This window comes from Diadema setosum, chromosome 1 (assembly GCF_964275005.1).
Source record: "Diadema setosum chromosome 1, eeDiaSeto1, whole genome shotgun sequence".
In the NCBI taxonomy this organism is placed as follows: Eukaryota; Metazoa; Echinodermata; class Echinoidea; order Diadematoida; family Diadematidae; genus Diadema; species Diadema setosum.
Window position 1 is genome coordinate 39,116,548 of NC_092685.1, and position 21,077 is coordinate 39,137,624.

Sequence of the window (21,077 nt, forward strand, 5' to 3'; positions counted from 1 at the left end):
TCCCTATGAAGGATTTGCCTCCGTCTATTCATGATGATCAATAAAAGAGCATTAAGTCAATCATGCTCATACTTATTTTGGTTGTTGTTCACCACTAATGGGTGTTCATATGGTTTTTATTATGTTTTAGTTTTGTTAACTCTAGCTTTAATATGTTCACACTGCATTTAATATAGATTAGTGAATAGCTATCATGCCACTATTAAAATAGAGTTTTCCCATCAGACATGAAACCGATACACTGGTATTTATATCCCATACACTCTAGTTTCAAGTGAGAAATTAAAAAAAAAAAAAATCATCTAGCAATCCCTCGTTTTCTCAAGGATTATACCATCAATGTCTATAATAGGATGAAGGTGAAGCATTGATATTATAAAAACTAGAAAAGATGCTCTCATTTACGATACCATATTTGCATGCACTCTTATCCGCAGTCATTTCTATTGGTGGTGTAGATGAATGGCCAAACAATTTTAGTTCTTTACAGTTCAAAGAAATAGTATGGATCTGAAAAGCACAAATCGCTATTATACAGAAACCTCAATATTTTGATGTAGGTCCTACAGAGATTATTTCAACAACACAGTTGTAAGAACATAACGAAAAAAAAAAAAATCTGCAATCTTCAAATTCTGGGGCCCATATTACAGTTGGGGATGGAGGGGGCCACTAGTAAACTGTGCTTGTGCTTGTTATTGAAATTCATGATTTTATATACAAATACAACCCCTTCCTCCCCTCCACCACCCCCCCCCCCCTTCCCCAAACACCTTGCTGATTACAGGGCAGTCTGTCATTCTCAATCACACCTCCTTTCCCAGCTTTCCTTGAAGCATTTCTGCAGCAGGCCAGAAGTAAGCGATTCACAATGCAATCCCTGCACAATGCTCTCCCTGGTTCAACAGCACCCGGGCGATCACAGGTTGCAGAATAATAACCATTTACGACATCAATCAGAGCATTCACCCATTTTTTTTTAAACCTTTTTGTTGAGCATCTCAACCCCCGGTGATTTTGCAAACAAGCACCCTTCAGAGTCGAAAGGGAGGAATGTCGCTTGGTTGACTTGATGGTCGTTATTTTGGGCGAAAAGAATAGAAGCACTCGGTGTAAACATCAGATCATTCATGGAGAAGACCAGTACACAGATATTCCAAATCTGCGGTTGTTCTTATGTGGGTGTTACTAGTTTTCTCTTTTGGCCTCTTTGTGATTTGGATTATCTGTTTTTCTGCATGTGTTTTTCCTAGGGTTGAAACTCAGTGTTATTTGCAAGTATGGCATAGCAGGGAGTAATCTCAACAAAACACTCCAATTGGAAAACAAATTTTAGCACAAGAAAGGTGTTCTTCATGATATTAAAGGAGAACGTACTAAAATGTCTTATAAACAGCAGGCAAAAATGAGATGATATCAGTCTGAAATCATATTAAATTTTCTTCATTTTTTATGCATCTATTCATTGGGTTTAAAACTTTATTTTGTCTATAAAACTTTTTTTCTTCAGAAAACCTTCAAATTGTGTAAAGTTCTTCTAAATGCATTGCTGGAACAAAAATTGTCCTAATGTAGCTGGCAAAGTATTAATCATCATCAGTCTATTAGCACAGCAACTTGACATATATACATAACATTCCTTTATATTAAATGGGTTAGCCAAATACCGGTTAGTGATTGGCTAAACAGAGTCACGTGATGGAGGTACATTCGTTATGTTCTCCCATGGGAAAACATTTTCACGTAACAAATGACAGAAGGCCTAGGACCGCGCGCGCACAGTGAAGTTACTCTGCGCGAGCGAGCGATCGAGTGCGTTGTGCTGCATGCATGCTGGTGGTTGCAAAGATCGTACACTGTAACTATGCACAGCCCAGTCGTTGTAAGTAGCGCACAGCGTATTAACAGCGTCTGGTCGGGCTACGTATGTACATCGAATCTCTACGATCTTTGATGGTTGATGTTGACGTATTTGACTAACCCATATGATATAACAGATGATGACTTTTGTTGTCGGGAACATGTACCAAACGTTCCACCCTCAGGGTTTGAAATGCTATTTCGCGAGAAGTAAGTCCCTCGACTTTGTCTTGGGACTTAAAACCTCCCTCAATAGCATTTCAAACCCTTCGGGTGGAACATTCGGTATGTTCCCTCCCACCGCCAGTCATCATCTATATAATGTATGAAGCACATATTTTGTTTTGTTTGTTGCTTTTTCTTGCTTTGATTTCATGAAGAAGGCCTTATATTGGATATGCGATCTGCACCATTTAGTGTTCAATTGTCTGACTGAAAGTAATCTCATTAGTTCCTACCCAGCATATAGTGGGAAGCACATTCCATAGTCTATAGACTGGACACTTTGGATGATGGCCCCTTAACCTGTTGAGGACGAGCTGCTTTTGCTATAAAACGCATTTCCCATAGACACCTGCTTGAGTAACTCGGGACTCGTCTTCAACTGGTTAACATTATATAGTTTAAGTACTTTCATTCTCATAGTCTGCACAGTATATCACTGGCACATACCAGTGAGTGTCTGAAGTAGCCTGTGAACCAACTGAGTGGGTTGTTGTTGCCCAGGTCTGCACGCAAGTCTTCCCTTGAATACCCAAGACCCTTGACCATTATGTACACAAAGGCTCAGACCCAACCCAGACCTGAATTATGGTAATCTGTTTTGCTGGGAGGCATACCCTACAGACGCAAAGACTCAACAAAGCCAATCCACCCCTCTGCCATCTCCTTCAAAATATGAATCATGGCGGAGAGGTTGCAACAAACTCTATCTCAGCTCCCAGCATTTCAAGGGGATGGCTAGTAACTGATTAGTGGGAATCAGTGGGAATGCTGGGGGATGATTGTTTCAATTCTTGTGGGATTCATTTAAGAGTACATTATAGATCTATTGTTGTGTGAAAATTATTTGCTTCAGAACGGTCTCATTGAATATTGTCTTTGAATATTGTCTTTGAATATTGTCTTTGAATATTGAATATTGTCTTTGAATTGACAATATTGTATGCCTGTATGTAATGTATGTGTACGTATATATTGTTTGTTGGTTTATTGTCTTATTATTTTCTGTGATACTGTTGTAACGTGACACAATATGTACTCTGTTCTATAGCGCCTTGAGTATCTTTTTTAGGTAGAAATGTGCGCTCTACAAGAGTCTCACTATTATTATTATTATTATATTCAAGTAATGTGCAGTTTAATGCCCCGTCATTGTACAGACATGCTAACCTGGAAACATTAAACTGCACATTACTTGAATATGAGACCATTCTGAAGCAAATAATTGCCACACAACAATAGATATATAATGTACCGGTACTCTTAAATGAATCCCACAAGGATTGGAACAATCATCCCCCAACATTCCCACTGATTCCCACTGATCAGTTACTAGCCATCCCCTTTAAGGATCATATTTCTTCTCCTCTGATATGAAGTGAGACCAAGATTATCTTTATTTCATTTTCACATTCTGTGATAATCACAGCTCCAATCATATCTGTATTCTGATGCACACCAAGCATCTCCATAATTATAAGCAGCTTGGAGAAGTATAAAATGATATGCAAGCTTTTGCATAAAGACACACTGGTAAAAGGCATTGCACAATGTATGAATGACTACACTGAGCAAATCCTATTTCACGTTAATTTGCCAAACACGTAATATCATCCACACAGCTCTTTACTCTCTTTAAAAGACTACAATATACCATGCATGTCCTCCCCGCCTTAAAAATGAATATGGCACAATGGAGTTGGTGCCCTTGTAAATGACTGTTGTAGAACAAATCCCTTGAAGTGATAGAATGCTGGTTGCTGATCACCTCGGTGTAACAGATTTTATTATGATGGCACACCTCAATTCATTTCAGTGGTCCCAGAAACACTGGGTCAGTGAAAGAAAGACAGACTTTTTTTTCTAGCCACAAATGTCAAACCCCATTGTCTATGCCAATGAGCTATCATTTTTTTTTTTTTTTAATGGGGGGGGGGGGGGAGTAGTACTCAATATTTGATTGCTTGGAAATAATTGGTAAGTATAACCAGGCAAATGAAGAAACAAGTGAACAAAGTCAAATTCAGATACTTGTAGTTTTCAGGGTGAAATGAATCAAAGCTTGATTGAAAATTTGACATGCACATTATTTTGACATCAGAAGTCATTTTCAATAAACCATAGGTACATCTTGTGAAATTTGTGTGGAAGTTGCCATGCAGCGCTGCATGCTTGATACCCTACCCACCACACACACACACAACACATGCATTTATAAACTTTATTTATTGGTACATGAATTGAGTGCTGATTCAGATTTACTTGAGCATGCAGTGTTCAGTCTACTTTTCAAAAGCTCTATCAATATTTTACAAACACACACACAAACATTTGAACATCTATACTAACACACATACAATTAATGCTGTTTAATGCATGATCATCCTTACATCACTGAGCCTGACCAAGATTGCCTGTTCTTAAGTATGAACAAATGAAAGATTGCATACATGCTGTATTGTTATGTCAGTGACATTTGACACAAACAAATCATGAATTGATGCTGTTTATCAATATACAATTGTATGACAAGTGCTACATTTACAGTGCTTTGAAGATCTACAATTACGTACAAAGAAATCTTAACCCAAGTCCCTACTGGCAGGCCATAGTGAACCCCATGCAGGTTAAAAGTACTGTTTACCATAGGGGGCAGTGATTTTTCAAAAAAGGTTAAAGAGTTATCACATTTGATGCATGTGTGTAGGTCAGTGAGTTGTATCACAAAACATCCTACCATGTAAAAAATTTGTGATAAAGCTTAAAATATAAGGAGATATTACTATTTTTCTCAATAGACCATAACTGTAGACCATTTTTATATTCTATAAAATAATTTTATCATACCTATTGCTCATATCTTTTATATTTAACAATACATAACATAGATTATACTGATTTTAAAACATTTTTAGTTACATTGGTTGTGTCTTTCCCTAACTTACATTTTAAAACTATTTTGAAGCACTAAAGCTGGGTTTAATTGTTTCATATGCAAATGGTAAATAATGCCTTAAAGTGCTTTAAAGGTCATGGTTCAGTGTGACAGCATGGGTATTCTTATATTCTTTATGCCAAGGGGAAAGTGTACCTTGAGTTCTGGAGACATTTGTATTACAAGAAAACACAATGAAACAAAAGCAGCTGTTCTGCCAGCAGATCGGTTAAAGAAATATGTTAAAAAAACAAAATCAGTCTGTTACGTTATGATCATCAGAGAGTTAGGATTTCATCATCCATCCAACATCGATGACATGGCATTTAGTGTGAACCACAAGAGTTTCCTCTTGCTTTAAAACACGACTGTCACACAATTGTCATTATGCAGACCTTATTATGCGGCTTCTCATTTATTTGATTGTCAAAGGCCAAAAATGTCTTAGAGTTGTCTTTTGGTTTGCGTCTCACACTCAAGAAGAATTTTCCGTATTACACAACTCTCTAAACAAAGAATATGAATTCCTTCATTCAAATCCAAGACAGTCGCATTGTGCAGACTGTACCATTTGTTGTGCATGACTCATGTTTTTTATGATTGTAAAGACTAAAATTGATGCTGTAGTCATATGATATGACTAAATACAGCTGCCTTGGCATCACTGTATCCATATGATCATGATGGGCTTACTGTCTGTCTTTACATAGATGTTTAATTTTTACCTGCAGTTATCTAGTGTTCCTTATCTGTTTTGTCCGACTGCTGTTTTTATTTGACAATTTTTACAGAGATCTTACTATCTAGACTGTCTAGATCAAGTAGATCTAACGACGTTAACGTTAGATTTTCTACAGTAATAGAGACTAGGGGTCTATAGATCTAGTGTTCTCATAACTTCTGTAAACTTTATAGCAAATTACCTTTTAAGTACATTCTCTTATAATGTAATTACAGTGCTGCTGCTAAAACATGATGGTGATATGTCAAAATCCGTTTCTTTGATTAGTTTACTTCGCATGTGGATCAGACTGAGGACAACCTTCCATAAAGTTTGAAAAGTCGCAAAAAATAACCAACATCATTATATGCGCGTGGGACTTAGCTATAAAACTAGACAACGATGAAGGTGCGCACGATGTTGCGTCTTGAACGACCAAGAAGATGACTTCCGTTACTGAGTCTTCCGATCCCAATCGGGCGTCACCTTGCTTGGCTATTCTATGACTAGCTAGCCCTAGTCTGAAGAAAAAAGAACATACTTGTAACATGTTGAATTTTCTTACCATTTACGCCACAAATTCAAGGAGAAGTTTGGAGTTCCACTTGTAGTCGTTTCAGTTCATCCACTCCATGGATCCACTTGGAAAAACATCATGCATCATCATTATTGCTGCTGCTGAGCTGACGATACGATGATGGTACCCGCATCGCATATCGCATCGCTAGGGAACGGTAATCACGTCTGGACATTATCAGCTGATCGGGTTACGCAACATTCCTCTACTACATCCGCTTTTCAGCCATGAAACCTACCGGCGGATAACCAATTTCTCATTGAAAGAATATTCCATGTCTCATATTTTATTCGTTTCTGGGTCTTTATAGTTGTTTTTGCGAATTTACGGGGTGAAATTATGAGCTGGTTGGCCGGTTTATGCTCTTGCGTTGAAATCTGATCGGTTTTACGCTGTGTATTATTAATGTCGATTTTTTGTTTTCCAATTCGTAGGCCTACTTAAAATTGTTGGATATTGTTTTAGTATTGGGGCCTATGTGATGACCTTAGTAACTTATGTAGGTCTACATTTCAACTTTAGGTAACCATGTACATTGTATATGACATTTTTGTATCTATCTGTCTATCTATCTCTATCTATCTATCTATCTATCTATCTATCTATCTATCTATCTATCTATCTATCTATCTATCTATCTATCTCTATCTACTATCTATCTATCTATCTATCTATCTATCTATCTATCTATCTATCTATCTATCTACCTATCTATCTATCTATCTATCTATCTATCTATCTATCTATACTATACTATACTATCTAAGATACTCTTTAGGATCTCTACCGTGAAACGATATCTGCTTTGTTTAGACGCTGATTTAGGACTTGTATACAACTGGGTGTTAAAAAAAGTAGGAAAATACTCAAAGGTTTTGGAATGAAGAATTCCCTGGTTGGTTGTTTTTTTCTTAAGAAACGAAATTATATGTCTTTCTTTTTTTTCTATCTTCCTAACTTCTTTTATTACTTATTACTTACTTACTTACTCAATTTCTTTCTTTTTTCTTTATTTCTTGCCTTCCAGCTGGTGTCTTTAGAGTTTGGGACCAAGTAACAAACACTTTATTATAAAAATACGTAATAATGCAACAACAAAGTTTTAAAAAATTGTGAATTCACTTTTGAGGTTGTGGGGTTGTTGTTGTTGTTGTTGTGGGGGATAGACCATCTATTCACCTGATTAAAGAAAAAAGATCCAATTTGAGTCATCTTTCATTTTGATTTTAAGAATGATGCCCAGGTACTCTACGAGATAAAAACATTGCATTCCTTTCAACTTTCCCATCCCTTATGTTGGTTTACTTTGAATTAAAAAGCAAATTTGAGACCTCATGTGGATGCACCTATTAAGATTTGAAGAAGACTTACTTCGTTGACAAACAAAAACAGTGAAAGTATTAGAATATTCATTTATGCATTGTCAATGATATCAATGAAACTGTGTCTTTATTCGACATCATTTCTCGGTGTGTTTTTATAGTGGTTGTGTTTATGATCAGAATCAACAGTAGATTTCAGAGCCATCATTACGGACAATTTTGAGAATGAAGGGGGGAGAGAAATGATAAATTAGATGTAGATGTAGATTATTGCTTAGGTACAGATATATGATACCAATAGGCTTCTTACCAGTACGCTGTGTAGAAATGGTGTGCATTTTGTTTGTGAACTTGTTTGCCTATTTTCTCATTTATAAATTGTTTGGTTATTTGTTTTTAGGGGATGGTTTTCATTTCATCTGGAGGTCGAGGTAGACATATGCGACAGACGAAAGACAAAGTAGGTCATTTTTTTTTTTAAATTCATGCGTTTAATATGGATCAAAAGAAATTTTAACATAATGCATTCAGTACCATGCCGCAAGGCATTGCTCCAATCCACAATACAGCACTTTGGTTTGAGCAGGCTCCTCAGGCTCTGAGCATGCTGTGAAACAGGCGCCATCTAGCGTCATCAACAAGACAACGTTTGTCAGTGTCGTGGTCGTGAGTTGATATTTGTTTTTGAGTTGTTTAATTCAAAATAAACATACTAAAATTACTGCTGCGAATTTCGGTTTGTTAGTTTAATTGTATGTTTTGAATATAAGCAGGCTTTCAATCCTACTTATGATCTGAAAGTGCCCTCCCCCCTTTTAACCATTACATGTTAATTTCCTGCGCTAGGTTGAAACAAAATTGTCACGCTATTGTCATACTATGGATTATGTAGAATAATTTTGTTGTTGTTGTTGTTGTTATTATTGTTGTTGTTGTTGTTGTTGTTGTTGTTGTTGTTGTTGTTGTTGATGATGTTGTTGTTGTTGTTGTTGATGGTGGTGATGATGATGACGAACAACTCTTTTTGCACTTAGAAAGGGGCTTGAGCGTACTTGTAATGAACTGCTATACTAGTATCAGGAAAGCACTACTATATACTCGATGCGATTCTCATGTTTTCGTTGTTTTTTTGTTTTTTGATACTCCGCTTGGATATTTTATTCTCTCCCTTTACACCCATGTTCTTGTCTTCCTTTCCTATACCTCCATTGACATTTTTTTTTAACATTCAATGCTTGTATTACGTCTTCAGTGTGAAAAAAAACACCTTTTTAACCATTACATGTTAATTTCCTGCACTATAGGTTGAAACAAAATTGTCACGCTCATTCTATAAAAATATAAGTTGAATAATTTTGTGGTTGTTCTTATTTGTTGTTGTTGTTGTTGATGGTGGTGATGATGATGACGAACAACTCTTTCTTTGCACTTAGAAAGGGGCTTGAGCGTACTTGTAATGAACTGCTATACTAGTATCAGGAAAGCACTACTATAATATACTCGATGCGATTCTCATGTTTTCGTTGTTTTTTTGTTTTTTTATATTCCGCTTGGATATTTTATTCTCTCCCTTTACACCCATGTTCTTGTCTTCCTTTCCTATACCTCCATTGACATTTTTTTAACATTCAATGCTTGTATTACGTCTTCAGTGTGAAAAAAAACCACCTTTTTAACCATTACATGTTAATTTCCTGCACTATAGGTTGAAACAAAATTGTCACGCTCATTCTATAAAAATATAAGTTGAATAATTTTGTGGTTGTTCTTATTTGTTGTTGTTGTTGTTGTTGTTGTTGTTGTTGTTGTTGTTGTTGTTGTTGTTGTTGATAATGATGCTGATCATGATGCTGATCATGATGAACAACTCTTTTTTTTTGCACTTAGAAAGGGGCTTGAGCATATTTGTAATGAACTGCTATATCAGAAAAGCACTAATATACTCTATGCGTTTCTCATGTTTTTATTGTGTGTTTTTTTTTAAATGATATATTCCGCTTGGATATTTTGTTCTCTCCCCTCCACACCCATGTACTTCTCTTCCTTCCCTATACCTCCATTGACATTTCTTACATACAATGCTTGTAATATGTCTTCAGTGTGAAAACCCCCTTTGTGTTCCTGCATAGTGACTTTGATGCACAGACAGCACCAATTTGAAAATTTCTTCTGTTACAATAAATCTAAAAGGGTCAGCATTTACACCATCAAACTACCCTATTCTAAGTTGCAATATTCATGCAATGACTTTAAGTCATGACATGTCATTAATTGCAAAATTACAATTGACCAAAATTGATGATTATAATTTAGTAGGAAAAAAGTACAGTATGACATCCAATATGGCCATGACATGCATAATCATCTTTTTTCATTTATTTTTGCATAAAATAGACAATACATGTATATATTATTATGCTGCCTCCACTGTTTCGTGAAAACATATAAAATTTGTTTTGATTTGTCGTTGTCGTCGTTGTTGTTGTGTATGTGCGAGTTTAAAGAATCTCTCATTATAGGGCCCTATACGATATTGTAGGACTATGTATGACTTTACTTTAACGGGAGTTCACATCATTTTGTTCATATTACAGAATCAGGCAAGAGAATTAATGTCTATTTTAAACTAACCGTGAAAGGTGCCGTTGTGGGTCGTACATTATTCTTTTTTTTTTTCTTCTTCTACCACTCGGGGTTACATGCTATGTACAATTAAAAAGAAATCAGTATTAGGCTATTTCCATGGCACCCCTTCCCCCGTGCCTTTTACTTTCCATAGGAGGAGCTTTGGAGGAGGGGATGGGGAGGGCAGGGCAGGGGAGGGCAGGGCAGGAGGGGAATCCCCCAGACCATCCCTCGCGGGAAACAACCGCGAGCCAATTTATAAAGTGCGTGACCTGTGCATCCCTATTTTTTTTTTCTTTCTTTCTGAATCCCCTGTGTCGGTATACTCGTAGCCTATCGTTTCGCTAGTGACCTCTGGCTTGTTGGACTTTAATTTTGTAGGAGATAATGAGTTGAAGTCCTTTATCTCATTCGTATTTCATCCGGGTAAGAATAATAGTTTCTGCTTTTGCTAATTTCTTCTCCTTCTTTCTTTCTTTCTTTCTTTCTTTCTTTCTTTCTTTCTTTCTTTCTTTCTTTCTTTCTTTCTTTCTTTCTTTTCTTTTCTTTTCTTTTGGGGCATATTGATTTTCTTTTTGTATTGTCTTTGATTTGCCTGGTGCTACGCGTTTATGTTCTTTGCTGGAAGTCAACCAACGAGGCCTCGGTGCTGCGCGATGTGATAGATCACTAAAAAAATTACGTTCAAAGTTGGTGGTGATGTCGACTGAATGTTGCTCAACAATTTCTGAGGGCGCATATTTTTTGGGAACTGAATCGCCTCTGTGGTGTCATGTTGATATATAACGGTATCATAATTGGGTCATAACTAAAAGTGGGTGACGTGGAATCGTGTTCCTAATGTCGGGATTTAAATCTGTTGCCAAACAGACTTTCTTCATAATTGTTCTTGTCTGCCTTACAAGGTGTGTTGTCGGAGAAGATCATCGGGCTGCCGATGTTGACGTAGGGGGTGAATACTGTGAAAGCGGCAGCTACGGAGAAGACGGCACATGCGAACCTATGGGGGCCGCAGGGGCGCGGTATCTACATCGAGCTGAAATGGCGTGGAGATCGAGCGGCGAATCACACGAGGAACTCATCACGAGGCTTCACGGTAAGTAACGAGCTCTCGAGGTGACGGAGTCGAGCTCCTAAATCCGTCACTGATCTAACATGCCTTCCATATAGATGCTGATACTGCACTACCGGGAAATTATGGCTCAACCTGAGCGACCCCACCAATTATGATAGTCCCATTCATGCAAGTTGGTGTTAGTGAATGTTGTGATGGACAGAAATAAACGTTAATAAAGTTTATATAATGAAAAAATCCTAGACTCTAATTTTGTCAAATCTCGATGTAATCTATACCAAAGGCAGAATAATAAACATGTAGGTGTATTCCATTTTATGTAAGACGTTGCACTTATGAAATCAGATACAAGAGCGAATCTCGGCCTCGGTCTGTTGCTGACTGCAAAATAAACTGTCAGAGTAGACAGCAGAATCTTCCCTACCAGTCGTGTGCAGTAAATTACTAGATCTAGACATGATCTCTAATGAGGTATCATTATAGCCCATGCATATACATAGACTGTAGGTCGAGGATGCTACCTATTCTCCAGTACACTTCAAGCAACTTATTGTACAAACCATGTCTGGCCGTGTAGTTGATGAATGATGTCCATGGCATTATGTAAATTAACGGGGTATGAAACTTAATGACAATGATCCGAACTTCGTAAAGTGATGCTGATGTAGATCCTATTTCTTTTCTTCTTCTTCTTTTTTTTCCATTGTGTGTTTTGATGAACACAGCTGGATAGTTTCAGATGACACATTTCATTATTGTATGATAGGGTCTCATGTAAATCACTTTTCCCTTTGACGATAATCTTCCAAGAGCTTCTCGGCATTTGTAATTTGTTCGGTGGTGATGACGAATGTAGTATTAATGCCCATTGAATACTATGTTAAGAGTCCCCAGAGTCGACTTCAACTAAATCATGAAATATCCAAGCTATAATCCTATATTCCTAGTGATTTACTTAGCAGTGGTTCTGTCCTCTAGAAAATGGAATCATCAAGACCGAGTCGGTGCTGAAGGCGATGAGAAATGTGGATCGCAAGCACTACAGCACACACTCCCCGTATGCAGACTCTCCTCAAAGTATTGGTAGGTAGCTCTGTTTAACATCCCATGCAATAACTTGGATGCTATCCAGCAAACATTCCAGTAAAATCTCTGCCCAAAAGTCGAGGTTTCTGTATCAGTTAAATGTTGCTGTTGCTGTTTTTGTGCTGACTTCAGGAGGAAACAGACCAAACAGACAAGTGAGAAGAGTCTGTGATTGATTGCACAAAACAGCCTGATATATCTATGAAGAGTCCGTAATTGCCAACTGCAATGTCACAGTATCATGAATGAAATCCAGTGAATAACTTACGTGTGCTTACTTTACCACAGTGAGTTCCAGCTTTTATCATTCAGTGTCATGTGTAAGTATGTCACTCCTAGATCACACACAATCAGTGGCAGTTGCAGATGATGCATTCAAGATGCAGACTTTGTATTTAAATGTCACATGTTTGTTTGTTTGTTTGTTTGTTTGTTTGTTTGGTTTTTTTTTTTGGGGGGGAGGGGGTTTTACCAAACTCTTTGGCCACATATAAAAGAAAAAAAAAAAGCAAGCATGTTTTACAAGATACTAGTGAGTTGATTTAAGAAAAAATCCATAGTGTTGGATCCTTTGAAGTCTGTTTGTAGTAAAGGCACGGTACTTTTATTCATTTGCCTATTCATTTCTTACCGAGATGTATGAATGATAAGGATTTTCTTGAGAAGTGACTCGGACTGTGTAACTGAAACACTTTCTGCCCTACTATGTCGCCTCATTCTCTTTCAGGTTATGCAGTGACTATAAGTGCACCGCATATGGTAAGTGTTTGATTGCAACACTCTTAATGCCCAGAGTTGATAAATACCTAGTACCTTATACATTATTATTCTGAGACTTGTGAAGCTTTTGAACTGGTGATGTGGAGCTTGAAGCTGTGAAATAGTGTAAGAATTGTATATTATGCAAGGCAAGAAGCAAATAAATGCAAATGTGACCACTGCTGTTTATTTACTTTTGATTGCACCAGAAGACATGATGTAAAATTTTGCAAAAATTGCATAGATACTGAATGCCAATCGATGAAGTGAGGTGAAACTTCAATTGGAAAAATGAGATTTGTTTGTAGTAGCAGCAGTGGTAGTAGGGCTAATAATGACGATAAAGATAATTTTTGTTGTATTTGGATTGCTATTGTAATTTTAGTGCTAACGGTGATATTGATAATGATGACAATGATGAGGATAATGGTAAATATAATGTAAGTTATGATGATGATATCATCTATTTATCCTGGGTAGCCTCGTCAATGTTGGCACTAATTCATTCAGAGGGTCCCGCTTTTATTATTGAAACTATATCGTATGTTCTTTCTAGCATGCCCATGCTCTAGAGCTGCTACGGGATCACCTTGCTCCAGGCAAGACCGCACTCGATGTAGGTTCAGGCAGTGGCTATCTTACCGCTTGTATGGCACTCATGGTAAATAACATCTCCTTGAATTCTGAACTAAAACATAAATCACCCCATGTACACAATCTATAAGGGCAATACACAGAATTCAAGTTCCATCAACAAAAAGATTTTTCAAACTACTTCAACAGTTTGTCATCTAGTGGAGTTGGTTGTGGTTGCTATTAGCTTCATTATTGAGGAAGACAAATCATCTTAGGTTTCTGTGTCCTGCTGAACTCCAATATGAACTTGAAATTCAAAAGATGGAAGAATGAGTAAAAAGAGGAGTATGAGGAGATTATGTGTAAATGCTTCTGGAAGATATCTCTTGCAAATTATAGCTAATCACAATCTAACCATAGTTCAGTTGAAGTTCAGAAAAGCAGATGACTTGATATATACCTGGTAAAACTAATCCTGTTTGAGTGAAATAAAGATTCACCAGAAATTTCCTCCCCTAGTTTCTTTAGTGCTCCTGTATGTCAAATTGCCTCATGAACAATATTCCATTTTCGTAATGTATTCAAGTTTATGGATGTTTCATTCTACGAGCTATTCCATTCACCTGCTCATCTTAAATGAAATTTAATTGCTGGAATCCAGTTTGCATATATTATATGTTGCTATGTCAGACACGCCTCGGACAAGCATTCCGGTTGTCAAGATCAACCTTTGTTTAAAAGATATGGCATGAAATTTGAATACCCGGTATGTTACGTAACCACCTATTGCTCTTTAAAATTTAAATTGTCATTTTGATGGGTATTGGTATACTATCTTAGTAATCTTTATTCTCTTTGTTTTCTATTTACTTTGTCCATTTTGTCACAGGTTGGCCCTACAGGCAAAGTAGTAGGTATTGATCATATCCAGGAACTTGTAGATAAATCTAGGAAGAATATTGAAAAGGACAATCCAGATCTACTAAGATCAGGAAGAATTGAACTAGTAGGTAAGTTGTCTGTTTTATCTATAGCGCAGTCACCATTTTTATGGTCATCCCACACATCTAAAGAAATTGTGAAAATTGATACTTTGCAAAATTTCAGGCTGTTTCAGGCTGTTTTTTTTTTTCTGTCTCAAGAGACAAGTTAAGATCAGTCGATCAAAAATCACATCACTGGCTAGATCTTGGATAAAAAAAAAAATCATGAGATGAAGGATCACAGATCACTAAATTTGGTTGAAAATGACATTAATTAACATGTATACACCAATCAGAAGTTTTCAGTGGTGTAATTATGTGGCTGGAATGGCAGAAATAAATAGACAGTTGTTTTACAGTCAGTGGTCATTGTTCTATGAACCCCCCTCCCCCCAAAAGAGAGAGAGAGAGAGAGAGAGGAAAGAATGTAATATTTAGCCTTTAGGTCAGCTGGGAGTCTCAGGGTCAGTGGTCAAGATCAATGAATTTCAAGAAAATGTAAAATGAATGGCTGAATGTTGTGTAAGAAGATTGAAGTATGCCAGTCAATTCTGTGCTGCAGTCGAGTTGCTCTCATTTTACTTTTCAAGATCATTTTTTAACACTTTTGATGAGTCTTCAAATGAATTTGGGATGAGGATGAATATATTTGTTGGTGTTTTTTTTCCCGTTATTTTTGATTTCGACATCATAGAAAGCTAATCCACTAGTAAGTTTATTCAAATAGTTTATACATCTTTAAGTTGGCATTGGCAGATTGTTAGTGTGCATCTCCATCTTGTTGCTATGGCAATGAGAGTCACTGCCTGAAAGAAAGATGAAAGTTTGACTGTTAGCGATGGTCAGCTAGGTATCACATGACCTCCGGCAATCGTTTACCTCCAATTTATTCCTCAGTCGGAGACGGGCGGCAGGGTCATGCACCGGGTGCCCCGTATGATGCCATACATGTTGGTGCAGCAGCCCCTACATTACCGAAAGCAGTAAGTCTTGCATCTCAGCCTTGTTCATGATAGTGTTTGTGTGTGTAAGGGTGTGTGTACAAACATGGTATGTGTATATGTATGTATGTTTGCATGTTTGAAGGTATGCATGATTATATGTAGGTATGTAATTCTGTTTGTGTGTATGTTTGTATGTGTGAATGCATATGTATGCATATCAGAGACTCCAACTCTCCCGTTTTCGACGGGAGATCTCCGAAAACCCATTTTTGCAAAATCTCCCGTTCTCCTGTTTGAGATTTAATTTCTCCCGCCCTGGTTTTTTGTCTCCCGTTGGAAGGGATTTCTTACTTATTTCTATCGTATGTTGAAAAAATAAGCCTTAGATAGCACAAGAGAGCATCTAGAACCCTAGGAACTTCGCGCTTCACACACATCAAGTTGGAGTCTCCCGTTTGCTAGGGGTTTCAGGCGGGAGAATCTCCAGATCAGAAGGTGCTTTGGGTTGGAGTCTCTGGCATATGCTTATCTATTATTTTCTCTTTAATGGGGACTGGCAAATGCCTTAGATTCTCAAAGAAAACCCAAATCCTGGGAAATGTAATTCCTTATTGTGAAAGTGAGCTAATGATAGATGCATTTTTGAAGCTTATCTCAATTTGTTACCGAATACTATTTAAAGAAGAAACTTTCCATTATGTGGTTGTCATTGGAGTACTGGATTTTAGTTACTAATTTGGTGTTTGGGGTAGAAAAGCTCATCTTGATGACCTCCAAACTGTACAAAAAATTGCAGTTGGCCTACTGGTCTGAACTCTGAATTTTGTGACATACTTGAAAATATAAAGTAAGATAAAACTGCCTTCAGCATTGGAATTAAGGTGTCAAAGCATTTGTATAAATTTGTTTGAATTCTTTGATTGTTTATAAATGTTTGCACATTATGGTGAGAACAAAGAAGTGTATGAACATCGCTGTTAGTTGACAGGGTGAATGCTATAATGCTGTTATATAACAAAATAATCAAGACTTTGCATTTGAAATAGCATTGATGTACCCATCTTGTGTCCCTGAATTGTCTCTGCAGTTAATAGAGCAGCTGAAACCTGGAGGTCGTCTGATCATCCCAGTGGGGCCTCAAGGGGCCAGCCAAAACCTGGAGCAGTATGATAAGAAAGAGGATGGTCAGATCACCAAGAAGACCCTAATGGGTGTGGTCTACGTCCCCCTCACGAGCAAAGACCAGCAGTGGCCGGGGCGATGGAAGTAAGGAGGAGGGGGGCATGGTGTTTGCAAAATCAGCTGGACATTGCATTATTCAATTCTCTTTCTTTGGTTCTTTTTTTCTCTTTCATTTTTCTTTGTTGATTTCTAACGCCCTGCTGCTCTATCTGGAGGAAAGTTTGGTTCTTCGTTAAGTGCATGAAGGATTGCAGTGCAAGAGTGTTTAAGGTAATCAACTGGAAATATATCTGATCCGGAAGATCAGTAGTGTGTACAGCATTGGACTTTGTGTGGATAAAGCAAAGATGGCGATGGCATCAGTGTCTACGTAACTTTGCTCTCATCATTTATTGACCATGTTGGCTCTGCTTTATCATTGCGATTGAGAAGGGACGAGTTGTGTGGAGTTTTAATACCCTCCGGGTTGTACCTACCATCATTTAGTGGTTTGTAAAGTCGCTGATGAAATTGTACGTAAGGAGGATGGTAGAAAATGTGTTTCAGGGTTTGGAGCTCTGGTGCAAGAATGTCAAAATATATGTGATGGTGGCATAAGATCTTAATGAACCCACTGGATTTTCAGCCAGTGCCAAGGTGTAAGTTCTGCAGCGACAGATTTTATTTGCGGATTTAGGATAAGAAACAGGAGTTGACGCTGATGCCAAGATTTCTCTACAGGCAACAAATAAAAGCGAGATGCGTGGGAATCGCCTAAAGAATGGAATCAATCAAGCATACAATACCAGCCACCAAGATCAGTCAGTAGACATAGGCAATGACTGTGTGTCTATTTTGAGTGAACAAGAATTTAGCATTCCTCTTTGTGCCAGTGAACATGAATGTGACTATTCATTAGAGGCAAGTTAACATGGGCGTAGCATGCCAAGGATTAAAGGGATATACCCCTCAGAGAAAGCTATGTGACTGAAGAAGCCGTGCAAGGGATATACGCAAAGATTTAGTCAACATCGGACATGCATTAAGAAGGTTGTGTCCATCTTCGGGTCAGCACTGCAAGGTCGTCCACCGCAGCAATCTTATGGAAGGAAGTGTTTTCATCTGGATGATGGCGATTCTGTAGAACACTCGTTCTCAAGGATTGCCTCAAGGACTTAGTTGAGGGGTTCCTCCAAACCACCTCAAGGAGCTTGTCCATCACCATGACAGACTTTGAAGAGCAATCATACGCTATGAAGAACACGGAGAAAAGCAGTCCTTTGTCAGTGAGAAATGTAGAGGTTGATGTCTCGTGTAACAGGAGCAGGCTGGTGTGGTCCTCCCTGGATGGAGAAATAATGAAGTGCACGGGAGATTGGAGTGAGGGCATCACTGAAAGAAAGACTCCTATTGGACTACCTGCCTTTGGTTTGAAGAACAATCCCGATATGTTGGCTGGCAGTAAAAATCAGTAATATATGGCACCATGACAAATGAGAGGATATGATTTGTAAAGACTGCGTGAAGTGATGTGCTGATAGCATCAGTCATTTGCTTTTTTATCAAGTGTCATATTGGCATCTCATTATTTTGTAGATGGATGGGAATTTATAGTGTCAGTGGAGCCAGAATCTTATAGACTGCTAAAAAAAGTGAACTTGGGAGAGGACATGATCCCAGAATTTGTAGTACAGAAGTATCTGCTGTATGAGGTGTAGATCTTTGGGAGAATAATCTGACTTGTTGCAACTGATTGACAAATTGCCCTACATCGACATAAATTAATAAGGATTATTCAGTGTTTTAGTACTGTAGTAGCCGTGATGAATTCTGTCACGGCTACTACTAAGACACTGAATAATTAGTGTTTGCTTACGTTGATGTAGGACAATTTGTCAGTCAGTTGCGATAAAAACAACTTGGTGCAAAATTCTTTAATTTGAATCAATCTGACTTTTTGTTTGCAGAATTGCATGTCTGGACATTACTGTATGCAATATAAAAAACAAAAACAAAAACAAAAACAAAAACAAAAACAAAAATGATTTCCCTGAAATCTTGAGATCACTGTGATTTCACACCTGTAGTATGCCTATGTTGTCGTATTCGACCAATGCATTACATACTGCTAGTAATTGCAATCAGCAGTGTTCATACTAACTGAGAGGGTTTGGTGAGTAAATTAATTGCACAAATTCAACATTTTATGATGATTTTGTGAATCTAAATAGAGTTATAATATCATCAAATCCAGATCTTTTGAGGCAGGCATATGATGTCATGGCCTGGATGACTGGAGCAGTTGATGCATGTCTTTGCTCCTGCCAAGTTGCGTTAAAACCTTTGCAGATGAGAGATATTGAAAATTCATAGGGTAATGACCTGGCAGATCCTATTCCAGCAAGCAACTGGTTACGTAACAAGTGACATCAAAAACATATGCAGCAAAAAGCTGATCTCCCTAAAAACGAAACATATTTTTCAATCTGTGCATCAAATAAGAGTTACCAGAGTCAAATGACTTTCACGTAAAGCATTTGTGTAGAATATTGATAGCATTGGTGAACTGAACTGGGAAGTGTATGAAGAGTTTTAAGACTTTTGCATGGTGCGGTTTTCAAGGCTTGAAGCACCTGGGCTAATTTCAGCACCACAAATTGGGGCTTGTGGCTCCTTCATAATATAATGGTAACTTTACTTTTAACAAAGGCAGCTGTTATGGTGCATACTATGTATTTTGTTGTTATTTTCTGTTTGTTTTGGTGTATAAGAAAATAATACCATTGAGGACCTTATAAGCCCTGCAGTTCAAATTGTATGTTCTCAGAATGATTCATAATGCAGTCACACATAGTTAATATAGCTTTAATGAAAAAAGTTAAAGTGACTTGTTTGCAACAGATTTGGCAGGTATTTTCAATTATCCTTGAATTTAAGACTTTCTATTCTGTTCTCCAATTTCCTTTGAGTTTTACTGCCTAATTTGTTGTGAAACATATTCAAAGAAGTGTGTAATATACCATCTGTAGCCATCAACAATATAGACTGCCAGTATTTACTGTACTTCACTGTGGAACTATGTGTTGCACATGCAGCCATGGTTTTCAGCCCCCCCCCCCCCCCAAAAAAAAAAAGCCACCAACAAACCAAATAACCAAACAAGAAAACCAGCAAGGATGAACAAAAAAAAACCACACATACAAACAGGCAATGAGCACCTTACAAAGGGCATTTGCCATGTGTAGAACTTCATGAAAGTTCTTGAACTCCACACTCTTATCTAATTCCTTCAAAAGCAATACAGTGTACTCCTGCATAGGAACCAATCTATCATGTATGAAGTAGGTTACCTTGTGACTGATTCTAACTCGGAATGTTCATTTAAGATGTATTCCTCACTCCTTATCTAAACAGCTTATGAAGGAATTGAAGTGATTATATCAAATCTATTACTGTGCTATGATGCACAACTGACTTATATACATATATGTAGTATCAATATACTTGGTTATCTAGCAGGATGACCAGTCGAGTGTCTGTAAAGCATTGAATTATACCACATGACCCATCATCATGTTATCCTAATCAAGTCAAATTTCTTGGAGGAAATGTAAAGAAATTAAGATTAAGAATATTAGAGTTGGTGTTTGTTCAAGAATCAAAATTCACTTCCATTGGTCATATTATCATTCTTTCAAAGATGTTTTTTTTTTTTATATTTTCTGAAATATGTCCTGTTCCCACTTTGTCACACTAGTAATCCTTAAACCAGAAGCTGGAATGTGATACTGAAAACTGTTAAACACTATCTATAGCCATGGTCACACTGGCCAAAGATTTCAGAGTTTCAGATTGTGATCTTTGAGATCTGGAAGTTTGCCAGTGTAACCGCAGCTTCTTGTGAAACTTCTTGCAACACTTCCCGCGACACTTTCCACTCAAACTGGGGATATTTCCCGCACCCCCGCCAATTTCTTCGATCTTTGGGGGCAGTGTGAATGCTAGCAACTTAAACTTTGTGAAGTTCATCACATGACCAGTTGTTGTGGTGTACATACGTGCATTGTTACGTCACAATTACTGGCTGTTACATGGCACGCTCTTTCTTACAAACATGCACCAGTAACCAAAACTTTGAGAACTTAAAGATCAAGAAGTTAAGCTGCCAGTTTGAACGGATGAGCATAACTTCGCGATCTTTAAACTTCACAATCTTTTTCCAGTGTGACCG

At 37.5% G+C, this 21,077-nt stretch overlaps 1 protein-coding gene across 1 annotated transcript; it reads left to right on the forward strand.

Moving 5' to 3' along the window:
- Nucleotides 1-10,950: 10,950 nt before the first annotated feature.
- On the forward strand, nt 10,951-18,865 carry LOC140230347 (protein-L-isoaspartate(D-aspartate) O-methyltransferase-like). The gene is made up of 7 exons (XM_072310499.1): nt 10,951-11,358; nt 12,316-12,420; nt 13,151-13,182; nt 13,739-13,843; nt 14,648-14,768; nt 15,639-15,724; nt 16,773-18,865. The coding sequence occupies exons 1-7, from the start codon at nt 11,103-11,105 to the stop codon at nt 16,953-16,955; spliced, it is 888 nt and encodes a 295-aa protein (XP_072166600.1). The 5' UTR covers nt 10,951-11,102; the 3' UTR covers nt 16,956-18,865.
- The last annotated feature ends 2,212 nt before the right edge of the window (nt 18,866-21,077 follow it).